This window comes from Taudactylus pleione, unplaced genomic scaffold (genome assembly GCF_031769625.1).
Source record: "Taudactylus pleione unplaced genomic scaffold, aTauple2 ptg000154l, whole genome shotgun sequence".
NCBI classification, from domain to species: domain Eukaryota; kingdom Metazoa; phylum Chordata; class Amphibia; order Anura; family Myobatrachidae; genus Taudactylus; species Taudactylus pleione.
The window spans coordinates 38,702,153-38,725,534 of NW_028284556.1; the positions used below are offsets into that span (position 1 = coordinate 38,702,153).

The 23,382-nt window shown below is 41.0% G+C and overlaps 1 protein-coding gene across 2 annotated transcripts in view; it reads left to right on the forward strand.

Annotated features, from left to right (window-relative positions):
- CRIM1 (cysteine rich transmembrane BMP regulator 1) overlaps positions 1-23,382 on the forward strand; it is an 836,765-nt gene that overhangs the window by 106,358 nt on the left and 707,025 nt on the right. For both annotated transcript variants that reach the window (XM_088474447.1, XM_088474446.1), the window contains exon 2: positions 10,567-10,740. In XM_088474447.1, the coding sequence (XP_088330573.1) occupies positions 10,567-10,740 (174 nt within the window). The remainder of the gene's footprint in view (positions 1-10,566; positions 10,741-23,382) is intronic.

The window sequence follows — 23,382 nt, forward strand, 5'->3', positions numbered from 1 at the left end:
TTAGGTGAATGGTTTGGTGATAACTCATGACGGGGAAGTAGCTGTGAGCTGTGCATCCCTTTGCTTTCTTCATGCTTTACACTACACTGGAAGCTACGTAGGTGATTGTTATGAGAAGAGGAAAGTCTGGAGATTGACGTGGGTCTGATGGAGGAAGCAGAGACCTGCTGGGCCTCTTACTTCTATTGCTTTGGGAAGAGAGCTTGGACCTTAGCCAGTACTGGTTAGGTAGGATTTTTTTTACATTACAGTCATGTGGAAAGACAGGAATTTGACACGGAGATCTTGATTTGGAATGTGTGCTCTGGGTAATGGTGGTTATCAAGGTGCTAAGAATTCATACAAGCATGTCACGCAACTGAACAGCAGCTGAAAATAAGTTTTCGGAAGACTTGTTAATGAAAGATTAAAAGTGTTTTTATTGCTAGTTTCGAGCAGAGTCAATAGGCCAAGCTGTTATTTTCAGATTCACTGGATGAAACATGAAAACACTATGTTACGGAAGCCATTTTGTGGTCTAAATCAATATATGTGATAATGAGACCTATGAAACCTCTTGGAATTAGTCATTTCACTAAAGAGATTATTATTATCGTTCTCAGCCTTACATAACATAAAATTAGTGTAAATTAGTTAAAAAAGCGCATGCAAAAATATTTTTATTTTTGCACATATGCAGAATCGTACACCAAGACACATACGCCTCCAGCTACATATGTGCCTAGTTTTGTACATATCATCATTATCACAGTACACTACACCTGACTTATAGCAGGTGCAAAAGATACGCCTACTAACAGGAATATATGTGCTAACTTGCTGATCTCACTGGAGCGTGAAACACCCATACTGAACTTTCTATATGTGAGAACATCCCTTCCCACCCCCTTTCCACTTCTCCAGTGGTAAGGTGGATGCATGAAACATGCATGTGGGTCACCATAGGTGCATATATGTGTGTTTGTTTTCTGAACATGTGTAGAGAGATATTATGTGAGATATTCTATACAAACTGGCATAGTATATACCTGCGTGGTAGGTGAGCCCCGCACAGAGACTGCACGTGGACCCCTACACTCTTAAAGCGTCTATGGATAAATTGCAAAAATAGTCTGTTTTATATCTTCAGACAGTGGTTCCCAAACTTTTTAAATCACAGCGCCCTAGAGTGTCAGCAGTGTTTTCACGGCACCCCTAACCCAAAAGTTTGTTATTGAGAAATTCAGAAAAGATTTAGTAAAGTAGTAAAGTGAAGTAAATTGTGCTCCTGTCATCCTTAGGGTCAGTTATGTGATGGTGGACAGGTTTGTGCTTCTGTTTGTCCACATATTTACATTACATTGACCATAAATAATTTGATTTGGTGCTGGACCACCAACCTGAGGCACCCTGCAAGTGTCCTGAGGCACCCCAGGGTGCCATGGCGCACAGTTTGGGAACTACTGTCTTTAGATCTATTGCTGGCCAAACATACAGCAATATCTACCCTTAATCAAGAAATGTCCCTTCTCTTGCAGCGAGAAATGGGCAATAATTTCATTACAATTGATTAGCTTTATTAACAGGCATGTTAGTATACTTGGGGCCATATTCAATTTGAGGCGAGAAGTCCGACCTCGACATCATCGCCGTTTTTTCCTGGGATAGAGTATCTGGCGCGTGCCCGCTTATCCCCGTATTCAATTAGGACCCGGCGAAAACGGGATCCGGCGGAAAGGTAAGTATTGTAAAGTCCTGTCTCTTTAGGGAAAATCAGCCTGTCACCCCGCAAAAGATGGTCTGACATGGGGGATCACTATGGGTTCCCCCGATTTGGCATGCTGAAGGTTTCGGGAGTTTCTAAATAGCCGTGGCAGGTGCATTAAATGCACCTGTGAAGAAGTGGTGAAGAATAGCATTTATCTTTTTTTTAATTAACTATGCCCATCAAATTTGGGGTACATGAAAATGGGTGCAAGCATATTTTTAAGTCCCTAACGTGTTCTTTTTTAATTCTTCAAAAATCCACTTGCCGCAACCACTCGCATTCTAGAAAACACATGCCGCATACATTGGGACCCCCCCTGAAGCTATTTTGCTAGTTTTTAAGTTTGTTCCCCAACATTTATTTTTTCGCCCCCAAAATGAAAGTACCTTTTTTTGGGGTGTCCTAAGGATATATATATTTTTTTTACACAGATTACATTAAGGGGACTAATGGCTGCAGGCTATTTTTTTTAATTCTGCACCCTAAAACCCCAATTCTGCACTTTTTTTCGCCACCTAAACAGTGGTGAAAACTTATCCCCTTTTTTTTACAAAGACTTTTTGCACCTGCGAAAAGTATTTGAAATTTAATATGGAGATAAGTGAAAATGGCGAAAATGACGTTTTTGCCATTTAACGGACTTTTCACACCAAATTGAATATGGCCCTCGGTCAGAAGATGAGTGAATATATCAGCCATTTTGGGCGGTGATCTATCAACCTCAGTACCAGACCAGTCATACCAAGGGTCTCAACAGCTGGATCTCATTTCATTTTAATGTGTGTAGTGAAATTGAACATTGATTCTTTTACCAAAGTTGTGCCCGGCTTAAGTATGCATTGTAAAAGCCAGATAGTAGATATAACAGATTAAAAGCATGGGCAAAATTGTTGTGCTTTCCAGATTGTTAGTTTAGAAATGTTGGGAATTGTGTGCATGTGTGTGGTGTTACATAAATATGTACACATAGCATACTCACATGTGTTACTTGGGGTAAATATATGCAGTATTGTATTACTGTATGCTCAGAGCTCACCAAAATTCTCTGTCAGACAGACATCACCTTTAAATAGCATGTTTGTGCTTGTTTATATATTCACTTCCTCTTGCTTGTCTGGAGCTCTAAATTCATAGCATTGTTTTTATTAGTTACATTTGTTGCTGTGGGAATTGACAAGTTTTCAACAAAGAACTTATGTTCGCTGTCTCAGGCCCTCAGTTGTTACAGGTATTATGAGTGTAACAGTCAGAGTAGTGTAATTCTTCATAAACATAATGTACTATGGAGGTGTAAACACAGCAATAGGCCTCTTTCAAAAAATTGGCATATATGTCATATGTTATGTTAAACCACAGGACGCCAAAAGAGGGGCTTAAATGTGTTTTTTGGGGTTTTTTTTCCATACGTTTTAGCACATACAACATGTTGTAAATACCAGTATATTGTATCTAGTATCATAGGCAAACGCAGGGGGGGGTTCCATCTGCCTGGAAACCCCCCTCCCCAGCCCACACCATGACCACAATAGAAATAGTAATATAATAGAATTTTGCTAGTGCTGCAAGTTCTTCACAGTATCACAAATGAAATAATTAGCACCACCAGTGGATCTTTTAACATGTATCAGTCAGTAATAAGTACAGTACACCTGTGCACCAACTATGAGATCAGGAAAACATTCACTGTTAGGGATGCACTGCTATAAAGCCCAATATGTACATATATATGTCCAGGGCAGTGCTAGTTTCTTCTGCTGCTCCCCCAGACTCCCGGACTTGCTCTAATGCTCTGGAATGGTGCCCACATCTAAAATAAAAACATTCAGCTCAGGCAGGATGGTGATACTGCCGGATTTAGTGGCTTACTGTGATTGCTGGCCCTCTATATGCTGGAATTATGACACGCAATACACTTTGTATGACGCATATTAAAGCTGGTTAAGTGCTTAATTCTACCCTCTTCATGGACTGGCCACACTCACTCTAAAATCAAGCATTTGGAAACCCCCTCTAGAAATCCTGCGTTTGCCACTGAGTATGTATGATAATAGTATGCACCCTGTAAAACCTCAGCAGGCTTATACAGTTTCATTTACTAAGGTCTACTACCATTGCTCTTGAGTATGGACGAGTTAGCTTGTGCACCCACTTTTACTGGCCATACATGCTTGCCCCGATATCACAGTGTGTCTTTCCCGTGTCTGCTAATTATCTGAACAAAATGTAATTGAAATTATTATCAGGCATGTTTGTTAGGTTTGGTCAGGAGAGGTCCATTGTCAGTGTGTCAATGTGTTTGGTATACTAAGAATATTAAAGGCACACATCCACTAGCAGATCTGAAAACGACTGCACGATTACGACATTGTAATCGTGCAGTGGTTTGTCAGTTTGTGATGAGCCTGCACTGAACCAGCAGTCGTTCAGTGCAGGGTCATCAATCATCTGCAAGCATACTAAACCTGACGATATCGTCAGGTTGTTCAGCATGTTTGCACGATGAGTGATGTCTAAACGACCGGTGGGCGTGCGCATCGCTGGTCGTTTAAGACAGTTTTGCAAACGATTTGCAAGCGATTTGTAAACGATTTATGAACGATTGAACGTTAACGATATCGTTATCGTTCAATCGCTCAACTAAATTGTCTAGTGGATGTGTGCCTTTAGTTATGACAACAGTTAAAGAGCTCAATTGGCCAACGGCTGGTTCCTTCTGTTTTGCCATGATGCAGTACAGTCAAACGTGCTGACATATTTATAACCCATTTGCACTCCCCAACCATCCATAAATTTTCCCAGCCGTATTAAACAGCTGGTGGAAGTGAAGAAATAAAATCAATGTTCTTCATTTGAGTGTAAAATATGTCTAATTGACTTGCTTTTCTGTTTGCAATGCACACTGAGACAGCAGATCTGTAATATAGACAAAAACAGCTTCTCAACATCTCTAGGCTGGAAGTAAGATATCTCGCTGGCAGGATGTCCCCATCACTTCCTGCAGTCACCACTTGCCACATATTTAATTATTGTCCATGTGGATAGCATGCACCATATTGTGATCAATAGTTCTAAAGACTGTGGGCCTGATTTAGATCCTCTCACAAGCAGCTGTTCACTAACCTGGCCGACATTATGCATTTGTGCATGCGTATGCATCGCAGTGCGCATGCGTGAACTAGTTTGAGCGATCGGGAAGCACTCTCTTGCCCAGCAAAGACAGCCCAGTGGAATGAGTGACAGAAGAGGCCATTTGTGGGTGGTAACAGGGGCAGGGCAGTAATAACGGGGGAGTGGAGTTGCGAACGCAGGTGTGCCTGAGTGTTTCAACGCCGTTTCAGAGGCGTGCATAATTAACAGGCAGCGTCATAGTACACGTCACCTGGCTGGTTTTTACACTGAAATGCTCACAGTGCTTGCGGTAGGGTAAAGGCAACCGCAAACGCTGCGGTCAGATCCGATGGAACCCGATGTACCGATGGTTGTATATACTTTCTGGAGATGACGTACGCTAGTGGGCGGCTAAAGACAGGCTAGTGGGCGTCTATAGATACGAAGTGATTGCTCACCAAAACATAGTGGGCGTGCTTATGCCTTGCCGTGCGATCTCCTGCCTTGATGTCACTTAGCTGAATTTGCATACGCTGGGAGCAAGCGGCCGCATCTAGGGAACGGGTCTGAATCAGGTCCTATGTTTCATAGGCATCTTATTGTGATCAATAGTTCTAATTACTATGTTTCATAGGCACCTTATTGTGATCAATAGTTCTAAAGACTATGGGCCGTATTCAATTAGTCTCGCATCCACAAAAAAGTTCGGCCTACCCGACTTTTCACCTACATCGCGTGTTTTGGATGCGAAAACTTATCGTGCGCGTCCCTGCTTTTCGCTGTATTAAATTACTAAACAGGGAAAAACTTGGCGAATGCAGAACAGGAGGAAAGTACTGTCAGAATTGGGGAAATCAGTCTGTACCCCAAAAAAAGATGCACTAACATAGGGAATCAATGTAAATGTGTCCTAATCCCCCTAATAAAACTATTTGGGTTACTGAAGTTGTTTAAAGTCTTTGTTGTTAGCGTCCTTGCAAAAGTGATGAAGAATGGCATTAAGCAGCATTTTTTGGTGAAAATAAGTAGTCTTTTCAAATTTGGGGTACTTCAAAATGGGTACTACCATATTTTAATGTCTCTAAAGTGAAGTTTTAGAAAAGTGAAATTCCTCCGTCAAACAAGCACCTGCAATCCCAAAAACACTTGGGACCTCATTCAGAGTCGGTCGTTGCGGCCGCATGGTTGTAAGGTAAAAGGGGCCAGATATGCAAATGAAGCGCTCGCAAGTTGCGTCGTTAAGATGGGATCGTTAGCTGGACGAGCGAGGGGAGGATGCGGCCATAAGACTAAAAAACGCCCCCTTCTCTTTCCCATTACACATCATCCCCGGGCATATAAGGATTAATCGAGACCATCGGGAACCATCGGAACTAGTCGTAGACCTTAAGGTTGACCATACCCTCTCTTAAGCACTACGATCAAGTCAGTGTAAAAACCTCCCATGTCACATGTGCCATGACACTATTTAGTTAATTATGCACTCCCATAAAATGCCATTTGCATAGTCAGGCACGCCTGCGTTCGGATCTCCACTCCCCCGTTCACAAGCACCTTCCCCTGTTACCACCCACAAACGCCTCATCCTGTCACTCAAACTAACGACCTGGCCAAGTTGAAGGAGAGAGCAATTTCTGATCGTAATAGCTAGTTTGCGAACGCGCATTGCAAATTTTACACATGCGCAGTTTAGCGAACATCGGTGGCGTACGACCATGCAGCCGCAGCGGCCGACTCTGAATGAGGTCCTTGGTCTTCTTAGAGCACCCCCAGAAGCTTATTTCGCTAGTTTTTGAAGTTGTCCTCCCACTTTTTTCATTTTCGCCCCAAATTTCAAAGGCGTTTTTTGGGGTGTTCCTGGAAATGTTTTATTCTTTTTTGGGGTGAATTGTCCTTTTGGGGGGTTGTACCAAGTGTTTGTGTCGTTTATCAACATCTGCACCCTAAAATATTGATTTTACACTTATTTTCACCTGCTATTCTGTGGAGAAAAAGTATCATTTATTTCAGTGCCTTGACTTTTCGCATAGGCGAAAATGGAATGGAATTGAATACCGAGAAAGAAAAACAGGCAACATTTTTGCAAAAAAACATGCGAAAACGGCTTTTCGCTCCACATTGAATATGGTCCTATGTTTCATAGGCACCTTATTGTGATCAATAGTTGTAAAGACTATGGGCCTGATTTAGACCCGCAGGTCGATGTTGCCCAAGTGCGCATGCGCACGACGGAGGCGGCTCCTTCGTGCGCATGCGCGAGACCCGAATAGAGACGGCCAAGCCGTCGTTATGGGTTTCGCACCAAAGGGGGCGTGCTGTCGATGGTGATTGACAGCACGCCCCCTTTGGTGGACGTGCTGGGGGCGTGGCTGCCCAGACGGAGGCGTTCCCATGGGGCCGTCTGGGGCCGGCCCCACTGACATCACTAGTGATGTCACTGGGAGTGCTTTTGGCTCTGATAGAGCCAAAAGCACTCCAGGGCTTGCGGCAGCGAGACCCTACCGCAGGGTCTCGTCGCAAGCCCGATGGTCGCGATGGTCTTGACCATCGTGACCATCATTTTGGCCGCTCGCTATAGCTGTGGGTGGTCACCCACAGCTATGCGAGTGGCCAGGAGGCCGCTCCAAAAAGGAGGGATGGCCCTAATTCAGAGCGAGCGCTCTGTCAGAGCATCCAGCTCTGAATCAGGGCCTGTGTTTCATAGACACCTTATTGTGATCAGTAGTTCTAAAGACTATGGGCTCGATTCAGACCCGCTCGCTAGATGTGTTCGGACACAGCCGTCAGTTGCCAAAGTATTCAAATCCCGCAAAAGCTTTCCGCAGCTTGGACCCGATGGGTAAAGCCTATGGGCTTCTTTCTGCAAAGTGCTGAGAGAGTGATCCAATTCCAGCACCCCCGGTGGTGCGTGCCTCATTCTGCGTATGCACATAGGGACTTCCTGGGTCATAAACCCATAAGTCCCTCTCTCGCAAAGGACAGCCCTTATCAGGAGAGCTGTCCTTTGCGATTTTCTTCATGCATACCGGCGTTAATAACGCTGGCATGCATGCAATGAGTGGCGGATGCATGTGATGTTGGATGCATCCCGCCCCCTGTGAGTTTCCAATGGAACCTTGCACTTATTTGAATCGGCTCTGAGGAATTACATCTCTGTTGTATCACAGTTACTATATCATGTCCTTAATCTGATTTTCTCTTTTACCATGTGGTAAAACACACCGAAATATGCTGGCTCTATATACAGTGGGGCAAAAAAGTATTTGGACAGCCACAGATTGTGCAAGTTGTTGCACTTTAAAAGCTGAGAGAGGTCTGTAATTTCCATCATAGGTACACTTTAACTGTGAGAGACAGAATCAGAACAAAAAATTCCGGAAATCACATTGTATGATTTTTAAACAATTTATTTGTATATTCTTGCGGAAAATAAATATTTTATAATATACAGACCTCTCTCATCTTTTAAAGTGTAACAACTTGCACAATCGGTAGCTGTCCAAATACTTTTTTGCCCCACTGTAATTAAAATAAATGTGGCATTGCCGTCCATTGGTAACCTGGCCTGTGTGCACCCTGCAAACCTTCTTCTATTACATCTCTGCTAGAATTATTATTATTTTTATTCTTTTTTTTTAATTCTCCACATAATAAAACTGTAGTTGTTAGCACTGGAACTGGAACTTATCTCTGTCAATCTTGATGAATTGTCATTTTAAATTATGCTGGAAAGCAGTAGGGTGCTGTTTTCTCACTAATTAGCTGATAGCCCAAAGTCTGGGAAGGGCCCTATAAATCACTGGAATGTGAGGTGTCACCTAACTGCTGTGAGATGTTCTTGTGTACCATGGACTAATCACAATGAATACACCTAAGTTATAATGCAGTGATTGCTGCCTTATAGCTCTGGAGCCATGTGTTTGATAACGAACAGGGCACATGTAAAGTTTATATGTTCTCCTGTACTTTGCATGATTACTCCGGGTGCTCCAGTTTCCTCTGCTATTCAAAGAATATGCTGCTATGTTAATTGGCTTTGGAGATAGCTGACCCTAGAGTTTGTGTGGTAGAACAATTACACTGTAAGCTCCACTGGGGCAGGGACTGATATTATGAATGATTAAATGTCTCTGTAAAGAACTAAGCAATATGTTGATACTGTATAAATAAGGGTCATAACGTTATCATTATTAAACATACTATTTTGTATCATTATTAGCACAGAAGCGCAAAACATGGAATAAAATCACTTTTTTTTAATCATGAAACGTTCAGTAGCTGACTCCCAAAAGTCATAGCCTGACAGACAAACTACAATTGTATTAATATTGTCATTTTGTGCTTATGGGACTTCATATGCAGTCAAAATGTGTATTTATTGTAGTTTTGCAGGATTGCATTTAACCCTGGTTATAGAGAACACACATGCTGTACTGAATAGCAGTTTTATTGCCTCTGTCTTCCACGAAGGTTTGTCTTATCAGGGACAACAAAGCATATCGTCCTGCAAACAAGAATGCCAATTTTTTTGGAACATTTTTTTTATTTGAAAATCTGGAAAAATCAGGCAATTTGTGACTATTGTCAGGTTGAATTCAGTCAGTAACTAAAGGATGTGAAATTTTCACTTAATTATACTAGCTCTTAACAGCATGCGATGAGCAACATTTGATTTAATTTTTCTAAATAAAATTGTTCTCATACATAGTCAATGGTGTCTACATTTTTATTTTAATATTACAATATTTTGTATAGTAAGTGTACTTACACTTTACTATTCCTATTGTTATTACGGAATACATATGATTGACCGGCAGTTGGGATGCCGGCGGTCAGAAGACCGACAGCGGCATCCCGATGTTCAGGATACCGCCAGGGGCCGGTAAGTAGCCTAACACCCCCCACTCCCCCCCTAACCCTACCCCGGTGATGCCTAAACCTAACCCCCCTTCCCGCACTCTAAACCTAACCCTCCCTGGATGGTGCCTAACCCTAACCTCTCCCAGTGGTACCTAACACTATCCCCCTCTCCTCGCAGCCTAGCCCTAACCCTCCCCGGTTGGTGCCTAACCCTAACCCACCCTGGGAGATCTCTAAACCTAACCACCCCATCCCCGGCCTAACCCGCATACTTACCATCAGGATGCCAACGTCGGTATCTTCATCTCTTCAGGAAGACGGCATCAATAAATTGACGTCCGGCATCCCACCCGCCAGCATCCTGACTGCATCCCGTTATTACATGTGCTGAAGTAATGAAAGACACAAAATGCGTTAATATCACTTCATTTTCCACATGCAGATAATATGAAGAATTGTAGTACAATATTTATACTTTATATACCACGTTTCCAGTTGCAAAATGGCTGTCCATGTAATCACATGATTTGTCCAGATAAGCATTTGGGGTTGCCATGTTCCTAATGCAGCAGTATACTAGCAATTTGTTCTGAGAATCAAGTAGGGAATCCTATGCCTGCACACTTCTGCTATTCACACCAAAGGTCACAAGTCTGTTTCATGCTTTGCTCTGACCCATACTTTACACTTACACGCATGTGGACAGCAGAGGCATGTAAATAAATCAGGACCATTGATCTGGACATTGGGACTGGTTTTCTCATGTTGTCATCTGAATGAGCCATTCGTGTGAAATATTGGGCGGGACAGTGTATGACAACTAATGATGATGACATGTATTTATTTCCTAGATGAGAACTGGGATGACGACCAGCTCCATGGATTTGAACCTTGCAATGAAAACTTTGTAACAGGGTGCAACATCATCAATGGAAAATGTGAATGTGACACCATTCGGACCTGTAACAGCCCCTTTGAGTTCCCCAACCAGGAATTGTGTCAGGCTGCACTGAAAAGGATTGAAGGTAAACTGCCAAGATTGTTATTTCCTTACACTGCTACGCCTGGGCGTTTTCATCCAGCAGTCGTGCTCCAAATCATGTACTATGCAAAGAAAATAGTCAGTTCAATATAGTGTTAGTGCTTAATGTGTGGTATATTGTGATTTTGTTGAAAATGGTTATTAGTCATTTGTCTTCAGTGGTATTTCAATGATGTTGGTTAAATCAGCAATACCAGATACTGTAACATTTACTAAGGTGCTTGCTAACTTCCCCTCGCCAACCATCTCCATGCAGTCACTTTTCCCAAACCTGGCGATTCTGCAATACAAGGAGGCAGGTGTGAGCGGCTTGTGCTTGGTTCTCATGCTCACACCTGTTCACTCTTCCTCCCTGGTTTTCGTCTGTGGTTGTGCAGGAAGGATGATCTATATCGTTTTGTCTATTCAAAACTCTGCATTGCAGTCGTATACTGACTAGACAGCTTGATTGGATTGATTTAATTGGCTGCTTATGTCACACAACCAATTATAAACCTCAAAACTGAATTGCTCCAAAACAGTAGGCATATTATATGTCACTTGATGGGTATCTATGTAAGCTTTATTGAATGACAAATGGATTCATTTGTGGTCATATTCTACGGAAAACCCTAACCGCTGATGTTGTAATCAAGAGTTATTTTTTGGTTGCTTTAATCACACATGTCAAAAGAACATTAAAACTGTTTACTTTTGGTGGTATTGTGGTATCTGTCATTTTTCAGCAGATGTACAAATGTTGGGCCAACACATACTTGAAATAATGTAAATGATGACCTGTCAAAACATTGAAGTGTAATTTGGTTTTCCATGGCGCGAGATTCAAATGTTTTTTGTACCCATCACTTGTCGTGCTTGTCACGGCCAAATGCACCGGGTTTACATTCGTAAAACGGCTAAACTATTGGGCGCGTTGCCAAAACGGCCAACCTTTCGCACATTTCTGCTCACACCTCAGGAGTGTGCGAGCAGAAATAATGGGCAACCAACTGACCAATTGAATTTCCCCTCCTGTATCCACTTAGGGATAGTCCTACTTTTGTACCACTGAAATTCTGCAATGTTTAATGATTAGTATCCCATACATTCTTCTAATTATAAAAGCAGATTAGCAGGGATACAAGTCCTTGGCTGATTTATAGAGCTAATACTACCCAACACAATGATGTGGCTTTTATGGACTGAGAAAATTATGAGTCAACCACTTGTCCTGATTTTTGATTTTTTTTTAGTCCTAAAATTGTCTGACATAATTAGAATGATTGGGAATTTTGGAATGATGGCTGAATGATTTTAACTGATCCTCAGTTGCCATTATCAGATTTTTCCACCTCAAGTTTTTGTTCATTTTGTTTCAGGACTACTGCATATGTCTGTGATTTGATTGCTATAAGCAGATACTACTAAAGGCCCCCATACACTGGCGACCAATTGCTGCAAATCCCCGACCATCAGGCGCCAGCATGTTGGATTTCACTGATTTCCCGATCACGATCAAAATATGATAATGATCAGCAAATCAGGGATTTTTAACATGTATACACCGATTCCCCGACAGATCAGCGACCATCGATGGCCGTCTGTCAGCATTTCCTAATGGCGGAACGACGGTTCCATTCAGATGGGGGAATCGGCCTCCAGCTGTATAGGGCCCTTTAGTGGACCTTCTTAAACCTATAAATGGTGAATTATTTGGATATGAGTAGTCAGCTCAAAAAAAAGCAAACTTCAAGTTGTCAAATCAGTTTATTGGCTTACACAGGTGCTTGTAAGGGAGGCAGGCACATATCTATAATGGGTGCTCGGTATGCGTTGCACACGGGCTCCTGGGTCCAGGGGGGCCCACACCACACACCCTACACCCATAGTCTTATATTTACCTGTCCGTAGTGCAGCTCTGCAGCGCCCAGCTGCAGCCATTTTCCTGTTGACTCGGCGCAGGTGCAATTTTCCCAGAGACCCGCGCATGCGCAGTAGATTCTGGCACTAAGCCAAAATCTACTGCACCGTGGGATCACCGGGGACAGGAGGGGGCCCGCACTGAGTCTGCACCCGGGCCCCCTCCTCTCCAAAGGGCGGAGTTTATCTAGACATGAATAGATACAAAAAAGTTTCTCCCCAGCACACTGCAATTAGACAGTGAAAACGCCAACATTCTACATGTAATTGATATGCAGAAGAAGTTCCCCATAGCAACCAATCAGCTTCTAGCTAGCATTTATAATGTTCATTCTATAAACTGATAGTCAGAAGCTGATTGTTTGCTATGGGCAACTTCTCCAGTTGTCCACTTCTCTACTCTTTAAAGGGCTTGATACATCTCCCCCTCAGTTACACACATTTGCAAATGTATGGTAAGCCACCCACTACGTCAAGGCGCCTCTGCTAAGGGTGGTTCTAACTATAAAAATATTCAGCCATAGTTGTGATCTTATTATCTCCTGAAACAGGAAAATAAGTAACAGTTACTGAACTTTAAAGAGCACTTGTTGTCAGTATAGGAGGCAGATATATTAAGGCATGCTTCAGTGACATGACCAGTTACTAGTGAATGGATTGGTTGCATTTGCATAAATATTGGTTTTATTGTCTATATGGCTTATAAAATCCTGAACTGCACTGCTTCTCACATTATGTTCTTCCGTATACAAGTACTAAAAAATTAATGCATGTATTGTTGTTGGCTCTGACAGTCTTCCAGTTTCTAGTAGATATGTCTACACGTAATGCCCCAAAACGTATTCAGCTGGAAAACATCATTGTTTAGTGATGGATAAAAGTTGTAACAGCAGCTCGATATTGGAATAAGAATGACAGGTTTAATGTGTCAATCATGTTTAATATTTACCTACCAGTCTATTTATGACTCACTTTCTACCTGTATTTCTGATGGTTATGTGCCATTACGTGCCATCATGATGTACTCAGGAATAGCCTAGTATTATTTACTCAAGATGCTTTCTGTCTTTCATGTCTTGCTATGTGTGTTATCATTTACCTGTTTTCTTTAGCTGCCCTGTATTTTTGCCAGAGTTCACTCTACTATTCTACATTAAAGGAAAACCGAATATCATCGTTGTGTAATGCTTCTGGAACTAAGACGAAATGTCACATTAAGACTAGTCCATTTTTGGAAGTGTGATTGAGATATGCATTTTCTAAGGGGGCATTTATATTATGTAGCCTTGGGATTAATATGCCCCATTGCATTGTAGGATTTCATCACAGAAATATGATAATTTTTTCAGTTGGGCCTGGACACGTTTTAACATGTTCACAACACACTTTTCAATGGCCTACAAGCCCAATAAAGACTTAAGGTGCACATCCACTTGCCAACTGTGAAACGAGTGCACGATTATGACATTGTAATTGTGCAGTCGTTTCACAGTCTGTGATGTGCCTACACTGAACGTACAGTCGTTCAGTGTAGGCACATCAATCATGTCAGGTTGACCAGCATGTTCGGGCGATGATAAATGTCAAAAACGCCTAACGGGTGCGCGCATCGCTGGTCGTTTTCGACATTTACATGGACGATTTGCAAACGATTAACAAGGGATTGAACAATGTCGTTATCGTTTAATCGTGTAGTGGATACGCACCTTTAGAATGGTAAATTATAAAGTTTGTGTATTCAATATGTAAGCAGAGAGCTGACAGCTGCCAATAACCATAGGCAAAATAATACCGTAACTTGAAAGGTACAAAACAGTCGGTGGTTTCTGAGCATGTTATTTTTGTATGTGCTGACAAATTTTGAGAGTTTTCCTGCCTTTGCATCTCACAGAAAGCTGACAAATTATCATTCCACTCTTGGTGAAGACTTGTTTTAGCCAGTTTGACTATATTACTCCAAAAAGTGATCTACTTTCACAACATAATAGTCAAGTATCCAATAAGGTTATTAAAGTACAGTCATGGGCAAAAATATAGGTGCTTAGTGTTCATTCTAGCACCCTGCACCTGTTAATGCCCATGCAGTTCCTCTTTCCTGCCTGGGGTGTTGCTCCCTGCTCTGGTGCTTCTAGCACACAAACTGCAGAATCTCAGCAGTTTGTTCCATCAGTTGAGTGTGCTAGAACCACAAGAGCAGAGAGTGACACTTCTCCCAGGTAGAATAGAGGAAATGCACGGGTTGTGGTAGGTGCAGGGTGCTAGAATGAATACTAGGTGCTTTGCATTGCTTGTTTTCTGCAAGTAATTCTCTGTTAATAATATTACAAAACCTTTTGTTTTTATTTTATTTTAATTTGTTTTTATTTAAAAAATTAATATAAAAAATAAATATATATATATATATATATATATATATATATATATATACTTTTAAATCATCAAAGGAAAAACAATGGCATTGGCAAAATTATTGGGAAAGCATAATACACATATACAGTATATTGGTAGTTTGTCCCACTCTTCTGGTGTGAAATGCTCCAGTTCTCCCAGATTTACTGATGTTTTCAGATCTCTCCATATATTTTCTATGGAATTTAGAACCTGGGTACTCTCTGAAGTGTGTTTGGGTCATTGACCTGCTGGAAGGCCCATGATCTTCGAAGGAGACCCAGCTTTCAGACACTGTGGGATTTCACATGAATATATGCTCAAGGCAGAAGTGCCAGAGGCAGCACAGAAACTCCAAGTCATCACGCAACCTCTCCATTTATGACTCTAGGGAAGTTTTCTTTTCTCCTACAAAGAACGTGCGGTCTGTAGAGCCATCCAGAGTGTCTTCTGGTGGCGGTGGCCCTGCTCTTTTGTGATGTCACTTGTTCGTGGTTAGGCCACCACAGTGCAGAAAATTGTCTTCTTTTGGTGCTGCTCAACAATGGGGACCTCTTGGGCTTTGTCCCATATAATCCCCTTTCTTATAGTTGACTATGGATGGTGCAAATTGAAACAGTCATACTTTGTGTCTGAAGGTGAGCTTAAATCTGGCAGTTGATCTAGGTTCTTTTACCACTATTTGAACAGTTTTTCACGGCACTCTTTAATAAAGTTTTCTCTCATAGTAATGTCCAGGCTACAGTGCAATTAGCCTTAAACTTCTAGTTTCCAATATATTATCAGGAACCTCAAGGTCTTTATGTACAATTACTGGATGGTGCCTTCCAAAAGAATCTGTTTGGGTACCATAATGAACTTACTGGAGTTTAAAGAGTCCACTAGTTGTCCACTATTATTTATGAATGCCAGCATTCTCCAGTATGTTTCTTTGCAATAGTTCATCAATTAGCAGGTTTCTGTAGAGTGGTCATCTCAAAGTGCATCAGTGACAATCCAGGTTGCACCCATACAAAATATAAGACGATAACCAATTATAGTATAATATTGTATAGTGTATTGATTATAAAAAAAAAATGTATGTACAATAAGATAAATACACAGAGCTTAACTGGTAATCCCAGGAAGGTCTTTAGCAGGGTCTTGCAAGGAATGAAAGCGTCCAACACCTCAACGCATTTTGTCCTAGAGGGACTTCATGAGGAAGAACCTGGTATGAGCACACCTTTATACTTTTATTCTATTATTTACATTTTGAGCTTAAATAATACTCCTCATATTCACACAAAACACACACACACACACACACACACACACACACACACACACACACACACACACACACACACATACTATATAAAGCTTTGCACTCTCATCCACATCAGTAGTAATAGCCGTGTTACTCCTTCATGTTCAGTTCTAAGGCCAAACATACAATGGGATGTAGTCTGGAAGGCGACGGTCTAAATGCCGCCCGCCGGCTTCCAGACTCTCTAATCCCGACGTGGTATTAATGACAGGCATCGAAAACTTGACGCCTGTCATTAACCATACGCCGAAAGACAGACACAAGGTATACCGAATGAAGGTAAGCCGGCCTCGGACAGTCGCAAGGGGGGGGAGGTTTAGGGTTTCCGGGGGAACTTAGGGTTAGGCACCCCCCCGGGAGGGTTAGGTTTAGGCTAGGGGAAGGTGGGGTTAGGGTTAGGCACCCCCGGGGGGGAGGTTAGGGTTGGACACCCCCCGGGGGACTTAGGTTTAGGCAGCGGGGAAGGGGGGGGAGGTTTAGGCACTTAGAGGGGGGGGATTAGGGTTAGGCACTTAGAGGGGGGATTAGGGTTAGGTACTTGGGGGGGGAGGTTAGGGTTAGGCACACCTAAGGGAGGGTTAGGGGGTAGAATTAGGTTAGCGATACTTACCTTAGGGACGATCAGGATCTTCACCCTTGCCGGGCTGCCGCTGTCTGGATTTGAACCGCTGACGGTAATACAGGTTGAGTCTCCCATATCCAAATATTCCGAAATATGGAATATTCCGAAATACGGAATCATTTTGGCATGACTGAGATAATAAAACCTTTGATTTTTGATGGTCCAATGTACACAAACTTTGATTAATGCACAAATTATTAAAAATATAGTATAAAACTACCTTCAGGCTTTGTGTATAAGGTGTATATGAAACATAAAAGAATTTCATATCTGTACACAAACCTTGCTTGAGCCACAAAATTATTGAAAATATTGTATAAAATGACCAGCATACTGTGTGTATAAGGTGTATATAACACATAAATGCATTCTGTATGTATATTTGGGTCCCAATCCCAAAATATTTAATTATGATATGCAAATATTCCAAAATACGGAATATTCCGTTATCCAAAATACCCCAGGTCCCAAGCATTTTGGATATGGGAGACTCAACCTGTAACTACTACACCCCATACAATAGTTACCCTGCTGCAGTTGCAGTATGAAGGGCACTCTCCAAACTTATTGATGAAGTTGAGCATATTTATTAAACAAAACATCATACCATCCTTATCACCGTTTCAGTTTGCACAGAAACCTTCCTCAGGATATTTACAGCATGGCAGATTCAGCAAGTGTAGCATCAATGTGGCAGCTGTGGAACAGCTCTCTTGGTCACTCATGGCATATTGTTAGCTTTCCACATTATCTTAACCTCTCTACTAAACAGTGGTGTGGTATAAAAAATCAACAGCGTATAGATAGACAGTCAATAGGCGATACCAGATGGTCAACGGGAACAGGTCAACAAGGTCTAATGGTCAACAATTAGAAGGTTAACATGAACTAAGGTTGACAGGTTCAATTGATAGACATGGTCAAAAGGTCTACACATAAATGGCCAACACAGAAAAAGCTGACATGTTTTTGTTTTTTAAACCTAATCCTCACCCTAACCTTTCGCTAGTGCCTAAACCTAACCCTCACCCTGGTGCCTAACCCTCCTCCTGATGCCTAACTCTCCCCCAGTGCCTAAACCTGACCTTCCCCCGGTTGCGTAACCCTAACCGACCTGTTCCCGCAGCCTAACTTTCACCCTCCGCCAAGTGCCTAAACCTGACCCTAAACCTATCCTGCATTCTAACCCATAAAACATTTTTAAAAAATGTGTCGACCTTTTCTTTGTTGACCAATTGTGTGTCAACCATTTAACCATGTCAACAATTTGACCCTGTCGACCTAAGTCCATTCGACCTTTTAACTGTCGACCTTTTGACCCCGTCGACCTATTGCCTGTCAACCAGCTGCTGTCGACCTATTGACTGTCTATGTAGACACTGTGCTTTAGATCTTCCATCCAAATAGCAGTTAACAGACAGACATGGAACTAACTTTACTTTAGTATTTTTGTCATTGGAGTGGACAGCTGTAACACTTGGACTTCATTCTACTGGTTACAGCATAATTGTATTTTCTGTTCCTTTGTTTGTACTGCGCCCACTTTGTTTGATGGTTTCCCAGGGGCACAGGTAGATAGAGTGGCTTGTCCAGAGTGACAAGGAAATATGACATCAGGAATACACCAGCATCAGAGGCAGTGACATTAACACTGTTTATCTCCCTTTTACCCCGCTGTCACAGGTTCTGTTTTGCAGTTGGTTTTATGGGATTGCTATCAAAACACTTATGACGATTGTGTTTAGAGATAATCCCTGGATGTTATCTCAGTCGGAAAATTGAACAAAATCAAATAATTCTCAAATTAGCTGTTGTTTCCAATCCCCCTTTCTTTTTGATCAGATTAGGCTGCAGCTATAGGGAAAATCCATACTTGCCCAGAAAGCACAATTTTCAGGTTAAAGTTTCATATCTTCTGGCCTCTCTATGAGAAGATTGGAAAATGTCAGCTAGGAGGAACAAGGTGATCGATGGACATTATTTGTTGTGACTGAGGCTGGAAGGGGGACATTTGTATCTAACAGGCTGTGTGACATTGGTATTGCTGAGCAAGTCATTTCGATAACAACATAGCTCTTATTTCATTCCAGATTAATGGCCATTTAAACCTAACAATAAGATAAATTGATATTAAAGAGCCAGACACCGCTTAATGTTAGACCTCGAGCCTGTGTTCTCTTTTGGGCGACCATTTTCCCTCTTACCTTCTTGATTTCAACTGAGCGAATGTGTCATCATCTTTTGTCTTTAATACAGGAAATAAAATTCTGAGGTGACCAGGTGATAAATAATACATTTTACAGTGACAGGAGTCAAACAATATTACAACACAGTCTGCTCAATCTAAATCCTCCCTTGTTTTAAAAAAATACCACAGGCAATACCCATCTTACTCTAAGGTGCAAATCAGTTATCCCCCTTGATACTGCAGGGCAATGTATATTTGCTCATTGTCCCTTGCACCCCATAGAATTGCACATGAAAATAAGCAAAGATTATTTACCGTAATAAGCGCTAATGTGCGTAGACGGACATCATGGTTGCTCGTCACAGAGAATTGAATTTGGCTGTAAATGTAGAGTTTATAAAACAGACAATTTTCACAGTATTTTATATAGCCCAAAATGTTAAGCATGTTTTACAGATCTATTGTCCAAACATATTATACATCTTCTCAATTCCAACTGCACACATTACAGCAGTCGGGTGGACGGGGTGTTATAAAACAAGTACTGTGCAAGTGAATTCTACAACTTGAGATTGTAGCTTTGTCTAGGCTTCTGATAATTAGGGGAGGGTCAGGACTACATTGATAGGATAACTACCATTGCGCACCTGGCTATTTTGTGTTGGAATGGGTTAAAACATATGATAATGGATCTTTGTCCATTTTCATCAGCATTTCCAATATAAGCGGTAAGTAGGCCTTCACTCTACGGTGAAATCCGTGTCGGTGCAGTCTTATTTGCACATGTTTTGATTAACTCCCAATCACTGTAGAATAAGTGGATTTAAATTATTAATAGAAATAAATACTCAATAGTTGGCCTTGATTAGAAATGTGATAGCCGGTTCCCAGAGGAATGTATATGTGCTATCTCTTGACACATTGATGCTTATTAAAAGAAATGGTTAAATACATTTATGAAGAACAGTTATTTAGGGGGCTATTTATCAAAACTTGGCGAGAGATAAAATGATGTTAGTTTAGTTTGGTAGACATTTAGTAATGGTCTAGTTGCAATGGGGGAGATGTACTAAGCCTTGGAGAGAGATAAAGTACCAACTAATCAGCTGCTGTCATTTTTCAGGCTGTTTAAAAAAAAAACAGAAGCTGATTGGTACTTTTTCTCTCTTTCCAATTTATCTCTCTCCAAGTCTTTAGTACATCTCCCCCTATTACTTTTTAAATTATTTACTTTTTTTTTTGGCTTCTGAAGCAAATATGTGACTTGGCATTTACATCAACTACAGCACAACCACTTCGACAGTCCTATAAATTCAGTATAATCACACACAGTTTAGCAGGACACATAAGAACTGACACATTAGAATAAATAGGAGTCATTAGACCCTATGGGCCTGGTCACAAAATGTTCATGGCAAAATGGAAGTCCTCAGACGTTTGACATAGCATAAATTGCAGGGCAAAAAATCCCTGTTTGACTAAGCTGTTTAATGTAAGTATAGTAAATAAGTATTCCTAAAGCATGACTGTTACTATGGTAAATTGTAGTTTAACGGTGTTTCAGAATGTTTATTTTGTTCAAGGAAAAAAACTCACAGAAGCCGTTAATTCAGAATATTTAGCAAGCTAAAATGATTTATGTACAGTTTTCCAGCATAGCAAATCAGAGGTGTTCTCTAAGAAAGGTTTGATACAAAATAAACATGTTTTAGGGCACACTGGTTCTTCTACAGTAAATGCCATGTTTTCTTGTCCAGATAAACGTAGTTGGTATGCTGCCACTTTACATTACCCGGGAATTTCTGTTACCCTGTCATAGAGTCTTCCAGCTGTGAGAACGCCCCATGTAGCATGATCACTGATGAGTGCTGTCTCTGTCAGGAAGTAGGGTTTCCTGGGGAGAGGAATACGCCACTGTGACCGCTGCAATTTTCAGGGAATAAAAATAATCAGATCTTCCAGTAGTATAAAAAAAGACATAAGTGAAACAACCTTTGTTGTACTGAATGTGTAAAAATGGAGAATAAACCAGTCTTCTAATAAATCACTGTTTAGTACATCTGGTCCTCAGTAAAAATTGCCTTATACCTATCAGACTTTAAAAATTCAGTTTTTGCACTCCATTTTATTTTCACCGGTAAATTACATTTCTACCACTTGACATTAAAATATGTTCCTCCAGATTTTGGCAGTGATTGTCTCTGTCATACACTGTCTTCTCTTTTGCCTCATCTCCCCGTGCTCCAGACCTAGCGGTAGTAAGCTTAATCCGATGAAAATCATGCATAAGGCATAGTGTGTGCGTGACGCTGCCTGCCGTTCGCTATCAGCAACAAACACGTGTTGGGATGTGAGATGGAAACTCCCAGGGAATGAAATCGCATTAAAACATTATGGTAAAAAAAAAAAAAAAAACTCTACAATACCTCTTTTTTATTTTGCATGTTAAACAGACTAACTGCGCTGCAGGACACACTGTACAGATTACAATCATTTCACATTTCTACAGTTTTCGTGTAAACCCTTCAAAACAAACCATGGCATCCAATAAAGGGCAAGACAGGACATGCCATTTAAGGTACAGACCTACTGGGGATGCATATTTTACAGAACTGTAAAATCTTTTTTGATTGAGCAATTACAATCTTGTTATTTTTACATTTAACTTGTTACTTTATTCTTTGTAATCTGACAATTCATAAATGACACAGAGATAAAAATAAAGTAAACATTAAAATTCCATGTATTAGATAAATTCCATATATAATCAAATATATGTACTATAAGCTGTTTTAGGTGATGTATAGTCTACATGTCAGTCAATCTATCTATATAATAAAATCAAGGGCTGATAAAAATTATGTCATCATGTTGGTGCACATCGAACCTACAATGCCTGCTGCCGAGCTCTGATTACATTTTTAAAATAAAAAAAACTTCACACTATATGCCCCTCCATCCTGGCTTCCCCCTCTTTATAGTTAAAAAGCACATAATTGTTTTTAAAATAGTGTTCCTTTGATCCATACACGTAAGTGCACAGTAGGTCCAACAGGGTGCGCCACAGCCAGTGTCTGCCTGTCCGGTCGGCACAACAGCTGGATGAAGACGGAATGGCAGAGGAGAAGCTACTGTAAGAGAGACAGAGGGGGAGAAGAGTGAGAAACAGAGGGGCAGGAGAGAAGCAAATAGAGATGAGCAGGAGAGCAAGAGTGGGAAAAAGAGCAAAGGTGAAGAGAGAGAGGGAAAGGAAGAGATAAAAATAAGAAAATAGGAAGAGAGAAAAAGGGGGAAGAGTGTCCCCCTCCAGATATGTATTTCATTTGACACCATATATGTCAGAGGCAAAAATACAATAGCAACATGCTGTGTAAGCACATAGAAACACTCAGCATCTCTATTGCCACGGACAGGGGGTGCGCTGTTGTTAAGGACAAATGATGTCCTCATGCTTAATAGGCGTGGCTTAAATGTAACGCATTGAACACCACTAATCTAAATATCCTGCCCATTGAAAAAAGCTACATATTTAAAGGCATACACATTTTGTGTTTTTTGTGTGTATTTTCTTTACAGAGACATAAAACTTGTGAAGAGTCATTTAAGCTCAAAAACATTTCCTATGCGATGGTAACACCCCCCATTAATAATAATATATATATATATATTTTTGTTTGTTTGTTTGTTTGTTTTTTTTTTTTTTTAATTTGATCAATGACAATATATTTCAACAACATGTAGGGCTATTGTAAAGTTTTGTTTGTATATGGCTGGTTTGTATCTTCAGAAATAGCTAATATACAGTTATTTTCAATAGTTCTCCCGTGAATATTGATCAATATTAGGTGATAAAATTTTTCTGTTGCTTATTCACAGAGATAGAATATCTATTATGGCAGTTTACTAATAAAATATATGTAGGAGCAGCTGAGTAATACTCAGCACCCTGGCAATTGTGGTTGGCATTGGTAAGAGGAGTCTTATTGCTTTGCTTTGGCAGCCAGTCCTGTTTGCCCCAGCCCATGGGTGACCTGGATTCTCGTTTCACATGTGCACATTTCAATTGGTAGCCCAGAGCTACGCTTCCAGTTCTCTTTATTCCAAAATATAAGAAATGTCAGAACCTACTGGATTGCTATTGGGCATGTAGGTAAGTACATTTTGTGCATGGTTATTTTTTGACCGCACTTACCGGCCCCAATCATGCCGGATGTGACCC